Source organism: Primulina tabacum, chromosome 5, assembly GCF_025594145.1.
Source record: "Primulina tabacum isolate GXHZ01 chromosome 5, ASM2559414v2, whole genome shotgun sequence".
NCBI lineage: Eukaryota > Viridiplantae > Streptophyta > Magnoliopsida > Lamiales > Gesneriaceae > Primulina > Primulina tabacum.
Genome location: NC_134554.1, coordinates 15,624,167 through 15,645,119, shown reverse-complemented (window position 1 = coordinate 15,645,119; position 20,953 = coordinate 15,624,167). Strand labels below are relative to the sequence as shown.

Below are 20,953 nucleotides of genomic sequence, written 5' to 3'. Positions count from 1 at the left end.
GTGTAACTTGGAATTTTAAATCATTTTCTGTTCTTTAGTAAAAGCGTCGTCTTTCTTGTCACCAAAAAGAATCTCCATGGAACCTTATTACTAATTCAAATAGATCATTTAGATACAAACTGCGTCGAAGAAGTTCAAAAAACAATTCTCGTTTTCATCTTACTTTAAAATAAAGTGAGTTTGGAGCTCCTTTTAGAAAGTTCCATACATTAAAAGAATTCTAGGCAATATATACAAAGAATCTTTTCAACTGTTTCAATCTCCTCTTGCCAGTTAAGAAAAACAATATATCACCATCTTCTGCCGAGTGTGTCATGTGGATTTGAAGAGCAGTAACCAACGCAGAATCCAAATAATCAGCTTCAGGTGCCTTAGTAAAGCGTATTTCAACATGAAATCTCCTTCCAGGTATTTTAAATATTGGAGCAAGAGTCGAAATAATTGCTGAACTTCTCCGCATCAAGTGTGGCACTAGAAATAAGCAACTTGAAGTTAGGGAGAGACCGAGCGATATCCTTAACTAAGCCAAAGAGGAAGTCTGTCGAGACTGTTCTTTCGTGGGCTTCATCCACCATCACCACACTGTAACTTGCAAGTTCAGGATCACCAAGAAATTCACCCAATAACATTCCATCTGTCATGTATTTTAGGATTGTGTTTTTGGAAGTAAGCCAAACTCATGCCCAATCTTTACTCCCATTTCATGAGAAACTCGAGAAGCGACATTCATTGCAGAAACACGGCTTGGCTGGGTACATCCAATCTTTCCATGCTTGCTGGCCTGTATCCTGCCTCATGGAGGAATTGTGGTATCTGTGCAGTTTTTCCTGAACCGGTCTCCCCAACAATCACAAGAATCTGATGATCATGAATAGCTTGGAGCAACTCCTCCCTATAGGGATAAATTGGTAGAGCTTTTCTGTCATTGTGAAGTTTTTCAAAAGCTGATTTTGCAGCAGATGCCTCCGCCAATTCACGAGATCCTTCCTCAACATTAACACCCTCCATAACTGATGCTTTTACGAAATCTATTTTGGTTTTCAAAAGACAATCACTGTGAGAAAACAGGGGACAACCGTGTTTTCTTTTATGTTGCGGCTTTTTTAATGCCATAACATGTTATTCCAAGGGATTTGATGTGGCTGGTGGAGCAACAGTGAGTGGTATTTAGTATTTGAGTCGATTTGTGTCAGAGTCCCCAGATATCTATATATATTATATTAGTTTAATATTTTTGTCGAGAAGATGTCCTGTATTGTGAAGTTTTTATGTTGTTTTGGATTGTTTGTGATATGTTGCTCAGAAAAGGGGTTCATCTTCTCCTCTGTGGTAGGATTCCTATATCGCTCCATTGCCACAGCAAACCATTTCTCTTGATTTACACAACCTTCCATGTCATATGCTTCAGGGATTCTATACGCATTGGTGTCATCAGATTCTTCTGTCCGCTTTTTAACAAGCTCATATATCTCTTTGTTGTACCTCAACTCACGCTCTTCGGCCTCTGTCAACTTGACTTCCTCAAATAAATATCGTTCATCCTCAATATCATCTCTGAGTTCCTCTAATTTCCTCTGCTCTCGTTTTTTTAAGTAGTCTTGTCCGGAAACTTTTCTCAATGTCCCAACTTCATCATTCTCCATCGCCTTGGATCTTCGAATAGCTTCTTCTTCCCCTTTCTTTGTTAGCTTCCTGGTCCTCGCAGCATCGCGTTCTTTAATATGCTGCTCCAGCTTCTCCCTTTCTCTTTGATCACGCAGCCTTTCTTCCTCTGGCTCAGAACTATCACTTTCATGACACAAAGTCCTGCTTCCCACTACTCTATCTTGGCTTCCTTTTATGACAACCTCATCATCTGAATCAACACAAAGCTCACTCCTTTTTCTCAACTTTGTACTCCGGGTATCTGTGTCATCATCATCCTCCTCCCAATCAGATTCCAAAATTCTATAAGCCTTCTGCTTTCCTGCCAGCATTACATCCTCCTTTTCCCTTTCATGATATAGATTTCGCCCTGCATTGTTGCGCTCAACTCTGCCAAAATTTATTCCATAAACAGTGTAATCTGGGTCAACGATGATACCCCCAAATCTGTCAGCTGGTTAACAATCTGGGAGGGCGACGAAGCTTTCTTGACAACATGATCACGTACTGGACAACCATGGATTGCGAATAACTTAACAGTGACATCAATTTGTCAGAAACCCAACTCGTTAAATCACCCATTCCCAATATACAGACGGTGAATCAATCGATATAATTATTAATTTGATTTTATTTTGAAATTTAATTTAATTTACATATTAAAATAATAATAATAATAATATTACATATATTTTATTTTTATAAATATAGGATTTTCATTTGTACACTTACTATTTTACCATTTTATTTGTTTTATAAATTGTCATGTTCATGATGTTCTTTAAATTATTTTCTACGTTAGTTTAATAGGATTATTATTTTACCATTTTGTTTGTTTTATAATCTGTCATGTTCATGAGGTTCTTTAAATTATTTTTTACGTTAGTTTAATATGATTATTAATATAGTACTTAGTTAAGGTATTTATTATTTCAATTTTACTTTTAAATTTAAATTTAATTACTTTAATTATACATTGACATCAAATTCATAGAAAAATACTATAATAAACTTTTATTATTCATTGACATCAAATTCATAGAAAACTACTATAATAATCTAATACTATTATAAATATATGCGTTTGAATTGTGAGCTTACTATTTTACCCTTTCATTTATTTACAATTTGTTATGTTTATGAGCTTCTTTAAGTAATTTTCTATGTTAATTTAATATGATAATTAATAGTCTACTTAATTCAATCAATATAATTATTAATTTGATTTTACTTTTAAATTTAATTTAATTTACATATTTAAAAAAATAATAATATTACATCTATTTTAATTTTATAAATATATGATTTTCATTTGTAAACTTACTATTTTACCATTTTATTTGTTTTATAAATTGTCATGTTCATGATGTTCTTTAAATTATTTTCTACGTTAGTTTAATAGGATTATTATTTTACCATTTTGTTTGTTTTATAATCTGTCATGTTCATGAGGTTCTTTAAATTATTTTTTACGTTAGTTTAATATGATTATTAATATAGTACTTAGTTAAGGTATTTATTATTTCAATTTTACTTTTAAATTTAAATTTAATTACTTTAATTATACATTGACATCAAATTCATAGAAAAATACTATAATAAACTTTTATTATTCATTGACATCAAATTCATAGAAAACTACTATAATAATCTAATACTATTATAAATATATGCGTTTGAATTGTGAGCTTACTATTTTACCCTTTCATTTATTTACAATTTGTTATGTTTATGAGCTTCTTTAAGTAATTTTCTATGTTAATTTAATATGATAATTAATAGTCTACTTAATTCAATCAATATAATTATTAATTTGATTTTACTTTTAAATTTAATTTAATTTACATATTTAAAAAAATAATAATATTACATCTATTTTAATTTTATAAATATATGATTTTCATTTGTAAACTTACTATTTTACCATTTTATTTGTTTTATAAATTGTCATGTTCATGATGTTCTTTAAATTATTTTCTACGTTAGTTTAATAGGATTATTATTTTACCATTTTGTTTGTTTTATAATCTGTCATGTTCATGAGGTTCTTTAAATTATTTTTTACGTTAGTTTAATATGATTATTAATATAGTACTTAGTTAAGGTATTTATTATTTCAATTTTACTTTTAAATTTAAATTTAATTACTTTAATTATACATTGACATCAAATTCATAGAAAAATACTATAATAAACTTTTATTATTCATTGACATCAAATTCATAGAAAACTACTATAATAATCTAATACTATTATAAATATATGCGTTTGAATTGTGAGCTTACTATTTTACCCTTTCATTTATTTACAATTTGTTATGTTTATGAGCTTCTTTAAGTAATTTTCTATGTTAATTTAATATGATAATTAATAGTCTACTTAATTCAATCAATATAATTATTAATTTGATTTTACTTTTAAATTTAATTTAATTTACATATTTAAAAAAATAATAATATTACATCTATTTTAATTTTATAAATATATGATTTTCATTTGTAAACTTACTATTTTACCATTTTATTTGTTTTATAAATTGTCATGTTCATGATGTTCTTTAAATTATTTTCTACGTTAGTTTAATAGGATTATTATTTTACCATTTTGTTTGTTTTATAATCTGTCATGTTCATGAGGTTCTTTAAATTATTTTTTACGTTAGTTTAATATGATTATTAATATAGTACTTAGTTAAGGTATTTATTATTTCAATTTTACTTTTAAATTTAAATTTAATTACTTTAATTATACATTGACATCAAATTCATAGAAAAATACTATAATAAACTTTTATTATTCATTGACATCAAATTCATAGAAAACTACTATAATAATCTAATACTATTATAAATATATGTGTTTGAATTGTGAGCTTACTATTTTACCCTTTCATTTATTTACAATTTGTTATGTTTATGAGCTTCTTTAAGTAATTTTCTATGTTAATTTAATATGATAATTAATAGTCTACTTAATTCAATCAATATAATTATTAATTTGATTTTACTTTTAAATTTAATTTAATTTACATATTTAAAAAAATAATAACATTACATCTATTTTAATTTTATAAATATATGATTTTCATTTGTAAACTTACTATTTTACCATTTTATTTGTTTTATAAATTGTCATGTTCATGATGTTCTTTAAATTATTTTCTACGTTAGTTTAATAGGATTATTATTTTATCATTTTGTTTGTTTTATAATCTGTCATGTTCATGAGGTTCTTTAAATTATTTTTTACGTTAGTTTAATATGATTATTAATAGAGTACTTAGTTAAGGTATTTATTATTTCAATTTTACTTTTAAATTTAATTAGTTTAATTATACATTGACATCAAATTCATAGAAAAGTACTATAATAAACTTTTATTATTCATTGACATCAAATTCATAGAAAACTACTATAATAATCTAATACTATTATAAATATATGCGTTTGAATTGTGAGCTTACTATTTTACCCTTTCATTTATTTACAATTTGTTATGTTTATGATCTTCTTTAAGTAATTTTCTATGTTAATTTAATATGATAATTAATAGTCTACTTAATTCAATCAATATAATTATTAATTTGATTTTACTTTTAAATTTAATTTAATTTACATATTTAAAAAAATAATAATATTACATCTATTTTACTTTTATAAATATATGATTTTCATTTGTAAACTTACTATTTTACTATTTTATTTGTTTTATAAATTGTCATGTTCATGATGTTCTTTAAATTATTTTCTACGTTAGTTTAATAGGATTATTATTTTACCATTTTGTTTGTTTTATAATTTGTCATGTTCATGAGGTTCTTTAAATTATTTTCTACGTTAGTTTAATATGATTATTAATAGAGTACTTAGTTAAGGTATTTATTATTTCAATTTTACTTTTAAATTTAAATTTAATTAGTTTAATTATATATTGACATCAAATTCATAGAAAAGTACAATAATAAACTTTAATTATTCATTGACATCAAATTCATAGAAAACTACTATAATAATGTTATAAATTAAAAATTTGTTAATATTCCGAATATTAAGGTAATAATGGGAAGACGAATGTAGATGAGTGAGGTTGAATAAAATTAAATTATTAATAAAATTAAAATCATATAAAACATATTTTTCTCATTTAAAATAGATATATTTTTAAACTACTTATGTATCAACATAGATACATAATTGAGAGAAAAAGTTTGTATGTAAGTGATTTCAATACAAATACAAATATTTAAGTATTTAATCAATTTTGATATATGATGCTAAAAAAATATCCTTAAATAATATATTATCTATTAATAATATCTATTAAATATATGATTTTCAATTGTGAGCTTACTATTTTATCAATTTTTTGTTTTACAATATTCATCATATTCATGATGTTATTTAAGTCATTTTTTATATTAATATAAAATGATCATTAATAGTGTACTTAACTCAATCAAAATAATTATTATTTTAATTTAATTTTAATTTTTTAAATTTATACATTGCAGTCAAATTTATGAAAATCTCTATCATATTAATGATAGATAATAATGGAAGACGAAGGGAGATGAGACGGATTGAATAAAAATAAATTATTAATAAATATTAAGTTCATATAAAAATTCTTTCTCTCATTTAGAATAGAGATATTTTCAGACTCTTTATGTGTCAATTGAGATACGTGATTGAGAGAAATGTTTGTATGTAACTGATTTCAAACACTATTTTTAAGCCATTTGGTCAATTTTTTATATATGCTGCTAAATAAATATTACTAAATAATATGATTCATTTGTCATTTAGTGTTCTTGCAATGAGATGAGTTTTTTACCCTAGAGTTAACATGTTTTATTGTTATATGTCATTTGTGTTGATTATGTTGTATGAATGTCATATAAAATATCAATATTTCTAAGAAAATAAAATCGTTTGCAAAAAGAAAAAACTCTTCATCCAGAAAAAGAAACACATGAAAAACAAAGTGTACACAATTCTCATTCTATTTATAATAGTATGAAAATAATTCTAAAGCTTTGTGGACACAATAGATCAATTTTGTGAATTTTTAGTAAATTGAGACATTGAGCCAATTGCACTTTATTTTATCCAATATCATCTCGATATATTCCGAGGTGGTTAAGAGGTTGTTTTTGTCGTTTTTTTAGTCAAAGTGACTAATCAGCTAATTCATAAGATATAAAATGGTAGTATTAAAAACTTCTCGCCAAATACATTCACTTAGCCAAATAGTGAAATGCAAATAAAATTCTACAACATTTCATCAAATTAATCTTGACTATCATAAAATGCTTATGAAATCTAAACAGTTGTATTATTAGACGAGATATTGAATAAAACAAATACTTTTATATATATTTGAATGATATTTATTATCTCATTTGCATCTTAATTATGTTATTCATGTCTCCTCTCAAAAATTTTAAAATACAATAATTAATTTTGTATGTCGTTCCACAAGATATAAAATATTATAAACAAAATGTAAACTCGATAGAAGAACATTTGTTTTGTTTCAATGAATAATATAATATTATGTTCTAGGACACAATAAATGAGAATGAAACTATATTATCCCCATGATATGATGAACACAATCATCGTTCCAAAGCTTCTAAAAAAATAACTAATGAGATGACTTTCCTGAATTGCGTCAAATTAAACGAAGAAATAGTTCTAATATAGTAATTTGAGTAGATATATTAACCGAATAGCTATATATAAACAGTTCTAATTTATTAACCTTATACCTATATGTTAATAATATTGATATTAAATATATAAAATTGATATTACAAATATCACGATGTTTGAAGAAATTACAACATCATTCATTGATTCTGTTGTTGAAGGATATATAGGTTATACATATTTTTACTCACAAGTGAAAATCTATCACGACTAAAAGAATTTTTTCTTAGGAGTTAGAGTTGATGATTGTCATAAACTGAAAAATCATTCAAAAAATAATAATAAATAGTCGAAATATAAGATTACCGGATAAAAATAATGTAGAAAACTGAAAAAATGTCGTGATAGAGAAGCAAACTACAAGCATGTCAAATCTTCGATGAGGATTCTAAATAACATAATAAGTTAAAGATGATCATATACTTGTTGAGTATACCAAAATAGTTATACGCATATTATAAAAACTACGACAAAGAGTTGTTGAGTTGTCAAAATCAACCAAGAAGCATATTGAAAAATGTGCCATTTGGATAAGACAACTTTTCTGATTCATATACCGTCTATGATCATGATTTTTAATTTTTGTGGTTTGATTTATTTCAATTGATAAATACTACTATCCTTATTTTAATTCATTTAAATATTATCAAAATTTTATTCATATATTTCAGCAGTTTAGTTGTTCACGTGCAACTCACGTGCACTTTTCTAGTTTGAAGAAATAAATAACTTTCCTAAACTTTTGGAGTAAATCTTTGATTTGTTTCTTATGTTATTAGGATAACATTACCCAACTTTTGTGTAATATATTCATATTTAAAAATACAATTTTTTAAAAATCTGCTGAAATGTTTAAATTATTATTACATAGAATTATTGAAAAACTTTACATAGATAACAATTGGGGTTGAATGATTATCACATTTAAAATTTAATAGTGACTAGAATTCGCCGTGTGCACACTTTAATTTTGTTTTATGTTAAATAATATTTATGTGATTTTTAGATATTATATTATTATTTAAAAATAAAATTCACATTATTTTTTAATAGTTTTTTTTTTTTTTTTATGTTAGAGGTTATATAATTATTTAAAAATTCAAAAACACAGATAAAAATAATGAATTGTTAATAAAATAAACTTTTTTTTAGGCAAATGTAAAATACTTGGTTATCACATATGATTAATGTCGTTCTTGTATTATATAATAATATAGAATTATTATAGATAATAATGTCACCACTTTTTTTAAATTATGAACTTCGGATTATAATTATAAATTTTCTTTATAATTAGGCCGATAGACTGTTATTATATATAATAATATAGTATAATAGTGTAGTATGTAGAGATCAATGAAAAAGTCAATCCAAGTACGAACCCGGGAATTTATTAATGACTTGAGTAGTTAGTAAAACTTCATGATTTTTTTTTTCAATTTCTTATTTTTCCGCTTTCTAGTTTAAATAATTCCAACATATATGTTTTTTTTATTTGTCTAATTTTAATTTTTGTATTTCAAAATACTAATATTGTGCATCCAAAATCTTTCAAAATAAAGATTCTTGATCCTCTTTCAACCCTTTGATTTTCCAGCACCAAACATCACCATGAATATGATGAATTTGTAAATCAAAAGGCAACATTTCTTCCATCCAAATATTCCCATAAGTTACTCTTTTTGATAATTTACACCTCGCTTGATATTCTGATTTTACAAAATATTTACTATACTGATGCTTCATTGATCCAAGCCAAATATATATTTTAAATTCTTGTACATATATTCAAAATATCGAAATTAAAGTATACTATATTTGTTTCAACGATTGTCTTTTCTAAGAAAATTCAACTAAATACTTTCCCCATGTACTAATTTTATTTAAAGTAGCCAACTTTAATCTACGATATGATGCTAGAAATAGAGTATGGATTTGAAAAGGTCATTAAAAATTATCAAAACTCTGAATTGAATATATCCCACTAAGATTCAAAAAAACTCAGTCACTTGTGGCTTATTATATGAGAATCCATACTAAGGCGCAAGGTCAAGACTCACACACCAACAGTAATATGCTAGAATGTTAATATGTATGTTTATCATAGACACGAGTTATTTGCTTTCAACAAGTATGGTTTACTACCAGCATAAAAGCTAAACTAAAGGCCATTAAACCACCTTCTAACTTCAGATAAGTCCCCTGTTGTTTTGCCCTCCAAGTCTACATGGTGGAGAAAAATTCCGAATTCGAGGATTGACTCGATCACGGGGCCCAGTACGGGTACCAGCCCCAAGGACGGGCCAAATATCGTGTGGACCGCCTATCATACGAGGTACCTGAGGGACAAAGAATGGGTTTGGATGCCTTGTGCTCCTAACTGCTGCTCTGATCCCCCTCCTTTCCTCAACATTCCTGCGCTTCTCCTTCTCCCAAGCCACGGCAAACGCCTTTTTCCAACTAGCATATCCCTGACCCTCGGTTCTCTCATTTGGAAATTGTTCATTAAACTTTGACTTCCACAAGTCATTGCTTGACGCCAAATCTCGCAGTTCCGAGCACACACAGCTTGTCTTAGCTACATCAACACCAGGCAGCAACTCCAGGATTTTCATTTTTAGATCAGTAGGCAGTCTTGTAAAGCAAGGAGGTAGTTTTAAACCATTTTTCTCACATAAACCGATCAACAATGGGAATACAAGATTATCTTTCACTTCTCTCCAAAACTTAAACAACTCTTTCTCAGGTGATGTACTCGAAACACCTCCATCGAATCCTTCAATACTTTTGGTCAAATCACAATTCGCCCAGACAACATTCAAAAGTGGCACTAGTTCATCCTCATTCAATTTCAAAAAGTGCGTACTGTGTCCCCTTGATTCATTCTCTAACGATCCATAAACAGTCATGAACTTCCCTAAGCTGTGAAATTTCAAGAAAATGTTGTCAATTCCACCACCCCGGGCAACAATGTCTGGCAAAGTGTATGACACAGACGGCATAAAACCATCTGAAGGCCAATTATTCTTAAACTGAAAATTATCAATTTGCTTATTTGAATTTCGATCAAATCCCACAAAACCAGATTCTGAAAATACCGCATGAATTGCCACTAAAATCAACCTGTGATCACGTCCACAATCATCGTTCAACTCGTCCGTGAATACTTTCCTCAAATACCCAGTTACAGAAAATGAATCCTCGACCGCGTCTGCTGAAAAGCCATCACTAACATTGTAATTGTCATCACAACCATCATCTAACTCCATGTAACCCCCCGCAGATTCCTCCAACTGGGTTGCCGTATCTGGTGTTTTCCTATTCAACCCATCAGACTCCGAAATCTTGGGTTCGCTGAGGCTATCACCGGCATTCAAATCTTGAGAAGCTTCAGATTCCAGGGAGGGATGAATATTTTCGGGGTTCGAATCATTACCAACTTCTTGCTCCGAAACAGGGGAATAGTTCTGCACTGAATCAGGGTTGAGAGTAAAGAATATAAGATCACCAGCCGCGACCCCTAAAACCTGGAGAGAGTCTTCGGCACCCGGCGAAGCGGACCGAAGCTCGTCTTTTCTATTCAGGGAGAGGCGAATCGAAGCGGGAGAGGGGGAATTCGGGAGGTTTTGAGAAAGAATCTGCTTGAGTTGGCGAAGGGTACATGCATTCGGGGCTTCGACTTTTAGGGTTTCTTTGGAATCAATTGATCTGAGCCTGAGTTTCATGGTTTGCAGCTTCAAGAATCTGAAACTTGACGAGCAGGAAATTGAGATCGTTAAAGTCGGTTTGGGAAAGTCTACATTTATCCAAAAATTTACGGGTGAAATTGCTAAAACACAAAAAAAAAACATTTTCTAAATTTAATTTGATTCTAAAGATAAAAGTAGCATATTTTTTAAAAAATTGAATGTAGGAAAAATGAAATTAAAATAAAAAATTATATATTACTAAAAAATCACCAAATTTCATTTTAATTATCTATTTTACCTTGTAATAATATTCTGATAATTTTTTTCAATCTATCGCCTTTAGCTTTCTAAAGATGGATCAAGAAACTACTAGTTAGTCATATAGACGTTTATAGAATAAACTTCTACTAGCTCTGTAGTAATCAAAACTATGATTTCGTAATTCCATATTTCCAATACTTTTGTTAAAATTGAAATGATAAATTCATTACTAACTCAGAATAAAAATAATATCAAAAATCAACGAAAATTGAAATATAATAATGCTTTCACAAAATCGGTCGCTTTAGTCATAATATGAGCTATATGATTCGCTGATTTACGAACAAAAATAAAAACACAAGATTGTATTTCAAACGCTAATACTCTACGATCTTCAAAAATCAAACAAAAGTAAGAAACATCATCCATCAGATTGTTAAGAACATCTATAACCATAAATGAATCTGATTCAACCAAAACATTCGAGAAGTTTAGATCTTTAAACCAACTCAAAGCCACTCGAATACATAAATCTTTTGTCATTGTCGAACAGTCGATCTATCTAAATTTATTTACAAGTATCTCGTAATTTCAAAATTTTCAAGAACCATATCCATTACAAATCAAGTATATTTTAAACTAAGGATGATGTTGTATTGGTTGATTCTACTGTAAATGCCTCAAATTCGATCCTCAATTCTCGATAATAATTTCAAGTAAAAATAAAAAAATCTTGATTTATTCTTTAATTTATTTATATTCAGCCAATTATTATTATTATTATTTTGTATTTTGTTGATTGAATATATTATATTATTATTCTCAATATTCAAAGAAGAAAGTTATCTTTGCTATAAATCCGACTTCCTTCCCTGTCAACCCACTCTCTCTCCGCACAGAAAACACATTGTTTGAGCGTGTTCCCCGGCACTGCCCCATTGTTAGAACTCCCATGAAAAATAGGATACCCAAGACATAGCTAAGCAGCGATTGCAAAAGCCTGAAACTTCCTTCTTCTTGATTCTGTTCGAGCGAATGGATTGTTTTAAGATTCCAAGCTCTGTAATCTTGCTGGGGTTTTTCCTGCTGGCTTTCGCAGAATCAGTGATGGGTCGGTTTGTTGTGGAGAAGAACAGCTTGAGGGTAACGTCACCGGATAGCATAAAGGGGACTCAAGACAGTGCTATTGGAAACTTTGGGATTCCACAGTATGGGGGAAGTATGGCAGGAACTGTGGTGCACCCAAAAGATAACAAGAAAGGCTGTAAAAATTTTGATGATTTTGGGGTTTCTTTCAAGACCAAGCCTGGGGCTCTACCGAATTTTGTTCTTGTTGATCGTGGAGGTATCTGTTCTTTTATTTGTTGAAAATTTTTGGTTCCGTTTTACAGTTGTTGGTTACTTTGATCCGAAATTTCTTTTGTAATATCTAGAGATATCATTTCTATCATCTTGGTTATTTCTTTGTTTCAGTTTATGATGTGGGTAATTTTTACTTAAAAGAAGTATTCAGTCATTCAGTGATTGAGCTTCTTGTTTGAGGTGTATATCGTTATTTTTTTGTGCATGTCCTTTAGTCCATTTTCGTTAGTTTGCTGGTTTGAGGTTGAATTTGAGAATGCTCTTGTCTTTTTAGGATAACTATTTATTTTATTCGAGAAGACATCCTTTTGGTAATTCTGATAAATTTTCCTTTTTTCATTGGATAGATTAGATAAATAATCTTCTATCTGGCTAGGTTATTTTGATTTGCTTATCCCTATATATTTTAGAAACTTTCTCTATTCGGGCAAAATAATTGTCTGGTTTGGGGGAATTATTATTATTTTTTAATTATCATTTGGTTTGTTTGATTTATGGAGTTGAGGAATATTTTACGAAGTATATCTTATCAAACCATGAACATGAAAAGATTATTATTTTGTCTCTTATTTCATGGGTAATCTACAAATGTGGTTTCAAATACTCTTCCTCAAGCATGTGTATAGAGTGGATCATTATCTACTTGCCTTATATAGCACTTCAAAGATCTTTTGAGTAAGTTCTTTGTAAGAATGTTAATCAGTTGACGTTAGGATGGAAACTAAGTAACGCAAATGTTGCCGTTCTCCGACTTCTTCTTAACGAAATGTTTGTTGTTTTCCAAGTGTTTTTACTGTCTTGGTGAATTGGATTCTGAGCAGTACTTACTGGTGCCTTATCGTGGCAAAACAAGGTCATAACTCATAAGCATTTTCCGAACAGTTTTTAATTTTTCCAAGAGTCTTTTTAACCGGATCTCCCCCTGGAGCAACTGCACAGAAACTTAGCCTCTACAGCCACTTTGCAACGGATGACTTGGTCTTGCCACTCCATGTCACCAAGTTGACCCTGTGTAAGAGTCTGTCAAATAAAACTTGCAAATTCTATACTCATATAAACGTCAGCTTTTTTTCTTAAGTAAAAACTAAGCTGGTCATCATTCAGCTTTGTGTATGTTGGGCTTCACTACTCCGCCAGTGATGCACCCCAAAATCCTGGTCTCTTTCAGCAAATATATGATGATACATTCACACTAGGAAATGGATAATAGAGCTACTTATAGCCAATTCTATTCACAAAGAATGCCAGAGAACTCCTGACTTCTTGGGTTTAGTTCATAAAGAAAATAACTTTTCAAAATCTTATTGTGTTCAAGATTTTCTCTAATAGCGTTTATACATTAAATATTATTATTTACTGTTACTAGAATACTTTTGAGAAAGAATATAAATTGTTCTAGCGAAAGTATCCCCGTGTTCTTGGGTTGCTACGTGAATTTATCAAGCCCTTGTGAGTTGTTTCAGTCGATTCACAGATTTTCGAAATCTTCATACTTTCTTGCCCACGGATATGTTTTTCACATCATATTAGAGATAAATATATTACATATTTACTCTCTATGATTTGTAGAACATTTAATTTATTTTGTTTAGCAATAGGTGCAAAATTCTCTCAATAGTCTTGGTCATATGTTTCATAAAACTCTTTGACATAAGCATTGCCGTGAGCAAAATTTTGGTTAAACCGAAATAACCGGCCCTACTGATCTGGTTCAGAAATTTTGTACGGTTAATTCAGAACAATTTTCATTTAAAAAAATCGATTAAATTGATTTATTCTGTTCGATTTTGGTTATTTTATAAAAAAATTGCTTATACTGAATAAACCGATTTTTTAAAATAAAATTCAATTTATCAAAATTTTCAAATACAAATTTCTTGGGCCATAGATATTGAAGATCACAAAATTTGACTTGGGCCATGGAATTAGAAGATCAGAAATTTTTATAAAATTTGTGGGGCCACAGAATTGGAATATTACCCTTTGTTTTTAATAATAAAAATCAATTTTGTAATTATTTTCTGAAATTTTGGTGTGTTCGGTTGCCGACCAAATTATCCAATTTTTAATTCGGTTTGGTTTTTCTAGAGTAAGCCACTGTGTCCTGGTTTACAATAGTTTAGGGTGTTCAATTTTTCCACAATTTCACCTTTCCTGTTACTAAGTAATGCTTGGAAATGTTGCCTACCATTTTAATGGCATTGCTTAAGGAATTATGATTAAGTTTATTCTCTTAAGATATTTTGCTAGGTACAATTGCACGTGCTTTATGAAGACATAAGTTTACGAATCTTTTTTCTTGGCTTGCAGATTGCTTTTTTGCTTTAAAAGTTTGGAATGCCCAAAATGCTGGGGCAGCTGCAGTTTTAGTGGCTGATGACATTGAGGAAGCATTAATAACTATGGACTCACCTGAAGAGGATGGTTCGTCGGCAAATTATATTAAGAACATAACAATTCCATCAGCACTGATAGACAAAAGTTTTGGAGAAAAATTGAAGAAAGCAATCAGTGGTGGAGATATGGTGAATGTGAATCTTGACTGGAGGGAAGCTGTTCCACATCCAGATGATCGTGTGGAATACGAACTGTGGACTAATAGCAATGACGAATGTGGCGTTAAGTGTGATATGTTGATGGAGTTTGTAAAAGATTTTAAGGGAGCAGCTCAAATTCTTGAGAAAGGCGGTTATACTCAATTTACACCACATTATATAACTTGGTATTGCCCACAGGCATTTACCATTAGCAAACAGTGCAAGTCTCAATGCATCAACCATGGAAGGTATTGTGCTCCGGACCCTGAACAGGATTTTAGCACGGGCTATGAAGGAAGAGATGTGGTTCTTGAAAATTTGAGACAGCTTTGCGTGTTCAAAATGACCAATGAGACCAATAAGCCATGGATATGGTGGGACTATGTTACTGACTTTCAAATTAGATGCCCCATGAAAGAGAAGAAGTACAACAAAGAATGTGCAGACAGTGTCGTAAAATCTTTAGGTAAGTTTTTTCATTTCTCACATTAAATTACCATCTAAATTACTGAATATCAACATAATGTTTTTATCCCTTCAGGTCTTGATCTGAAAAAAATTGAAATGTGTATGGGTGATCCTGAGGCTGATTCAGACAATCCAGTTCTTAAGTTAGAACAGGATGCACAAGTGAGTTTTTGTGACCAACTTCTTCGAAATCATCTTCTGCTTTTCATCATATTGCTGCAATATGTGTTTATTTCATATTGTTTTATGAATATCATTCATTGCCTGAGAACTGAAATATGTACTTATAGATTGGAAAAGGATCGCGAGGGGATGTGACCATATTGCCTACACTTGTTGTTAATAATCGACAATATCGAGGTTAGACTGTAATAGTATGTTTCCTTTCAGGAGTAAAATTATTATCTTTTCTTATATGGTTTCTTTTCAGGGAAATTGGAAAAAGGCTCTGTTTTGAAGGCTCTCTGTTCAGGTTATGAGGAAACGACAGAGCCAGCTGTTTGTCTGAGTGGTGGTAAGTAATCTCCGCTTGAAGGAAAATTTTAACGTCTTTAGATTAATTGGTTTTATAATAAAGTTGGAGCTTATGCTCTGTTAACTACAGATGTAGAAACAAACGAGTGCTTGGATAATAATGGAGGCTGCTGGCTAGACAAGACAGCTAACATTACAGCTTGCAAGGTACTTTTTTCAGTTGCTAAACTAATAAAAAAGAGTGTTATGGCATTTTGTTATGATTATTTTTTGCATATTCAGGACACATTTCGAGGAAGAGTGTGTGAATGCCCCGTAGTTAATGGTGTGCAGTTTAAGGGAGATGGTTACAGTTCTTGTATTGGTATGTAAGTGAATGCAATTTGTTCTTTTTCTTGGATGTGGTTAGTTATATAATTTTATGAGAAAGTGCTTTCTGCAAGAATTAGTTGTTGGAAGTACTTTTAGCAACAAATTATGCTTTACTTTGCCACAGAATGACTTTTTGCTTCTAATATAGATTCACATTAATAAAACATTAATTAGAATGTATGTTAAACACGAGTCATTTTGCACAATAAGAAATTTATTCTGTCCACATCCACCTTGGAGATTTCATCGTCAATATTTTCTCCACTTGTCTTGTTACTTCTTTGTGACTCAAATCGGAGGAATAGTGTCCAAACAACAGAAAATTTTGATGGAAATGCCTTGAGAACCCACTCCTGTGCTCTTTCCAGCTGAAAACTAAAAATAAAGTGGAAATAAAGTTGAAAAATATCCGGGCATCTAGAAGCCCATAAATCATATAATTTATGATTCCACTATTTTTGTGCTTTTTTTTGGAATTACAGTGAACCAAAAGAGAAATATATTGACCCGTCTGAGTTGACATTAATATATACTTTTATTTAGCCGACAGTGTTTCTCATATTAGAATTATGTTATATTCAAATAAACCTTAAGTGACACCATATAACACAAATTGAGTCATTTGATTGCCGCTCACGAGAATAACAGTTCTTGCTTCCTCATATCTCTCCCAATTATTTTCTCATTTTTAGCAGAGTTACTTGATTGTTTACTTGTGTGCACTCCTGTTTTGTATGTATGTATTTCTGTTAGAAAAAAGTTGAATAAAATAATCCTCTTCATATATTAATTCATCCATAAAATACTTACAAGTTATATTAAAAAATAATTCCACTGGAACACAGGCTTCATCGAAGGACTGGAAAATAAATGTAGTCCCTAATTTTAAGAAACAAGATATTTAATTTCGGTGTCATAATCTTTTGAGTCACAATCCCTTAATTGAAGGTGTAACTTATATTTGTCTCTCCTCTCTAGCTTAAGCATTTCAAGCAGTTTGGACATTATGAAGCTCATGTTATAGTTTTTTATGTGATGCAATTATTCCATCAATAATGCACATTTCATTCACACTCGCCTTATCCTCAACTTCATGTAATCGCTTCACAGAATTTTGGTTGCTCTGTATATCTTCACCATTGTTTGCCCTACAAAATTTGGCACCCAAAGATGATATGAGGTTAAATAGTTTTAAAAGGCTGAGTTGCTCCATGTTATGCCACTCTCCACCACAAATCGGAGCTATGTGGTGCTTATCTATTTGTGATCATTCTTCCAGATTGTAGATGGATGCTTTATGCTGGTTGTTTTGTATGTGTAAGGTAAATTAGAGGAAAAAAAAGAGGAACAAAAAATATGGGGCATACAAGAGTAAAGTGGTATTGCTCTATCTTGGCTTGCGATTCAAGTTCTCTTTTAAAAAATAAAGATAAAATTAGCTCACCAATGGAATTATAGAACCTAAACCAAGGAGGCTAGGTGGCAACTGAAGTTGGATAGTGCTGTCACGTCCCAGTGTTTATACAGCTTTTTTTCTCTATTCTTAGAGATCAATCTATCATGTGAGAAGGAGTTGGAGAAAATAATTATCTTCATTGATGAATTCGTCCATAAAATGAGTTCAGTTTATAGCCAAAGTATGAAATTTATGGAGACAAAAAATAAGTATTCAAACCAAGAGCCTTATTTTCAGGCCACCTCTGATTGCACACAACATTATCCTTGAGTCTGGATGGTTGAGGGTCTGACTCATATTTGTGACCATTCCAAAAGATTCTGATTCTTGATTTGTTCCTTTCTTGTATGAGTATCTCAAAGCGTTGCAATGAAACTGTCTTATGTTCTATTTTCACCATGCAGCAAGTGGGCCTGGGCGGTGCAAAATTAGTAATGGAGGCTGTTGGCACGAAACCAGAAATGGAGTTACTTTCTCTGCTTGTTTGGTTTGTATTTTTTTAATTTTCTAATTATATTTATTTTTGTTACTATTTTTTACGGGATAAAAATTGATTCATAGGAGAATCCCTGTATTATATATGTAGGATAATGAGGAGGGAAAATGCGTGTGTCCTCCAGGATTTGAAGGTGATGGCGTTAAAACATGTGGGGGTAAGGATTTTTTCATATCACGTACTAATGACCCTATATTTGTTACTTGATAAGATCCTTGTTTGAGTACATTTCAATCCACTGTTTTTCATTAATCTAAACCGCAATGCAACACGGATATTAGTACAATGTTGTTCCTTTTTAAAGTGACACGACTCTCTGTTGCCTAATACTAATATGCATATACTAAGCCATGCAGACCATTTTCTAGCATGAACACTGGACCTGTCTTCACTCGATATTTTTGGAATATATATTACATTTTGGTAAGGACATTGTGGAATTATATTATGCAAAAATAAATTTTAGAATTTTGTTTTCCTGAAATTGTAAGGAATACGTCTTTCAAGCCGGCAATAAGTTCCCTGTCATTTATTGTCAATTATATTTCTGAAACTTTGAATTAGCGTCTATTTCCAGCATATTCTCTTGGTTTAACCTCTTCCACGTTGAATTTTCTTATAACAAACAGATGTTGATGAATGTAAAGAAAAGAAAGCATGTCAATGCCCAGAATGCAGCTGCAAGAACTTGTGGGGCAGTTACGAATGTTCCTGTAGTGGGGATCTATTGTATATCAGGGACCATGATACATGCATAAGTGAGTTCATTTACACATACATCACCCTCTGTGTGTACGTAGGAAAGTACCAATTGTCCTTGCTATGATGCGTGGCTTTTTATGCGGACTAGGTTGAAACAAAATGTTTAGATTACTGTACATTTTAAAATATGACTTGTATGATGTTATGTCATTTTGTGTAGCAGTAGACACTCGCTTCTACAGTATCTATGGTGCATGTCTGAGGCTCATATTTTATTATTCTGTTTCTTGTGCAGGTAAGAGGGCTACAGAAGTGAAGTCTTCTTGGACAGCTGTTTGGATCACTATGATTGTATTGGCTATGGCTGCTGGTGGGGCGTATCTCATTTACAAGTATAGGTTGAGGGTGAGTTTTCTATGCATCAATGTTCAATTAAATTGCTAGTTTAGCCATTTGACCTCAAAAGTTGAAATCTCTTTCTATAATAATCTGGCCTTCCTTATTTTGACATCTAGACTCCGAACATGTTATATAGATAGCACATAGGCTTTTTGGGAAGAAGCTGAAACAAGATGAATGGTTGAAGGAATGACATGTTAGAGGAATAATTGCTTTCTGTCTGACATCAACTTCGAAAATGATTTATGTTTTTAAAATTTTCATATTTGATAATTCAAAGAAAATATCTTTCACCATGTTAATTCTTAAATAAGATTGTTTTGAGTTCATTTTTCAATGTTTTCAGAGCATGGACAAATTTTCAAGTGCTTCTGTTTTTAGTTTTGTTGCATTTCGACGGTTCCTGTGGAAGGACAGAAGTTACACTCAGTGCAGGATTCCCTTGCTTTTCAATTTAATATTTCTGTAACATCAGACACTATTGATGGTGGTTTTGTTAATTGGAATTGTAACTCCAGTCATTTTTTTATCAGCTCATCTTTTGCCTTTTTTCATTTTCAGATGTATATGGACTCGGAGATCAGGGCTATAATGGCGCAATACATGCCTCTAGACAGCCAAAACGAAGTTCCTAATCATGTTAACGACAATCGTGCTTGAAACAGAATCCTAACAATTATTCTACTGCGAGGGTGATGTGGGGACTCGTAGGACTGATCTTTGTCCCCGTTAGAGAGGTTTTGAAGGTATTATTATCTGGTTTTGTAAAACTTGTTTCATAATAAGTGAACATGTCCAAAAATCACGATCTTGTTAGGGTATAAGAAAAGGTCATAACTCTGTAAATTTTATCATGTGACAGGTTGTGCCCTGTTTAATTATTCGAGATCCCTTAGTCCTACGTCGTGACTGCACATTTCATGTTGTGAGAGTCAAATATTTGTATCGATGAGCCAAAGTCTGATATCTTTTAATATACAGCATGTGTGTTTTTTGGAATGATGGTGCTTGAGAATTTTTTTGATTCGGATAATGTTGTTTTGAGCATTAAATTGCATAGATCTCAAGAATTGCTGACACAGATGAAGCTTATGCTTTGAATCATATTATTACTAAATTTAGTTGGATCTGCTGAACTATATATAAAACTCAGTTCAAAGAATACCGGAAAATACTATGGATCAGTTCCACTAGTCTGCAAGGAAAGTGGGATCTACATGCTTTCTTGATATTCAAGATTTCTATTTTTAATTGTGTCGTAACTCAGATTTTATATGCACATGTATACTGGCTAGCCATATTCCTATTTAAATAAATCTAACACAATTTTCAGAGGGTCAGTAATTATATATTGCAATGTGTTCCCCATCTGCTGGCATGAA

The 20,953-nt window shown here is 30.6% G+C and overlaps 2 protein-coding genes and 1 pseudogene across 2 annotated transcripts; 1 reads left to right on the top strand and 2 right to left on the bottom strand.

Annotated features, from left to right (window-relative positions):
• Nucleotides 1-220: 220 nt before the first annotated feature.
• On the bottom strand, nucleotides 221-2,226 carry LOC142544179 (pre-mRNA-splicing factor ATP-dependent RNA helicase DEAH1-like; annotated as a pseudogene).
• Nucleotides 2,227-9,347: 7,121 nt separating this feature from the next.
• On the bottom strand, nucleotides 9,348-11,158 carry LOC142547018 (F-box protein SKIP22-like). The gene has a single exon (XM_075655060.1). It carries the CDS (start codon nucleotides 11,078-11,080, stop codon nucleotides 9,545-9,547), a length of 1,536 nt encoding a protein of 511 aa, XP_075511175.1. The 5' UTR covers nucleotides 11,081-11,158; the 3' UTR covers nucleotides 9,348-9,544.
• Nucleotides 11,159-12,158: 1,000 nt separating this feature from the next.
• Nucleotides 12,159-20,570, top strand: LOC142547017 (vacuolar-sorting receptor 3-like). The gene is made up of 12 exons (XM_075655058.1): nucleotides 12,159-12,650; nucleotides 14,978-15,670; nucleotides 15,746-15,834; nucleotides 15,963-16,032; nucleotides 16,103-16,186; nucleotides 16,277-16,353; nucleotides 16,429-16,510; nucleotides 18,379-18,461; nucleotides 18,561-18,627; nucleotides 19,100-19,228; nucleotides 19,468-19,577; nucleotides 20,133-20,570. Exons 1-12 carry the CDS (start codon nucleotides 12,341-12,343, stop codon nucleotides 20,229-20,231), a joined length of 1,893 nt encoding a protein of 630 aa, XP_075511173.1. The 5' UTR covers nucleotides 12,159-12,340; the 3' UTR covers nucleotides 20,232-20,570.
• Nucleotides 20,571-20,953: the final 383 nt, after the last annotated feature.

Bases quoted from the DNA above. Each gene is read 5' to 3' on its own strand.
- LOC142547018 (XM_075655060.1), bottom strand. From the start codon at position 11,080: ATGAAACTCAGGCTCAGATCAATTGATTCCAAAGAAACCCTAAAAGTC.
- LOC142547017 (XM_075655058.1), top strand. From the start codon at position 12,341: ATGGATTGTTTTAAGATTCCAAGCTCTGTAATCTTGCTGGGGTTTTTC. The intron at 15,671-15,745 runs GTAAGTTTTTTC...TTATCCCTTCAG, and splicing joins CAGTGTCGTAAAATCTTTAG to GTCTTGATCTGAAAAAAATT. The intron at 16,033-16,102 runs GTTAGACTGTAA...GTTTCTTTTCAG, and splicing joins TAATAATCGACAATATCGAG to GGAAATTGGAAAAAGGCTCT.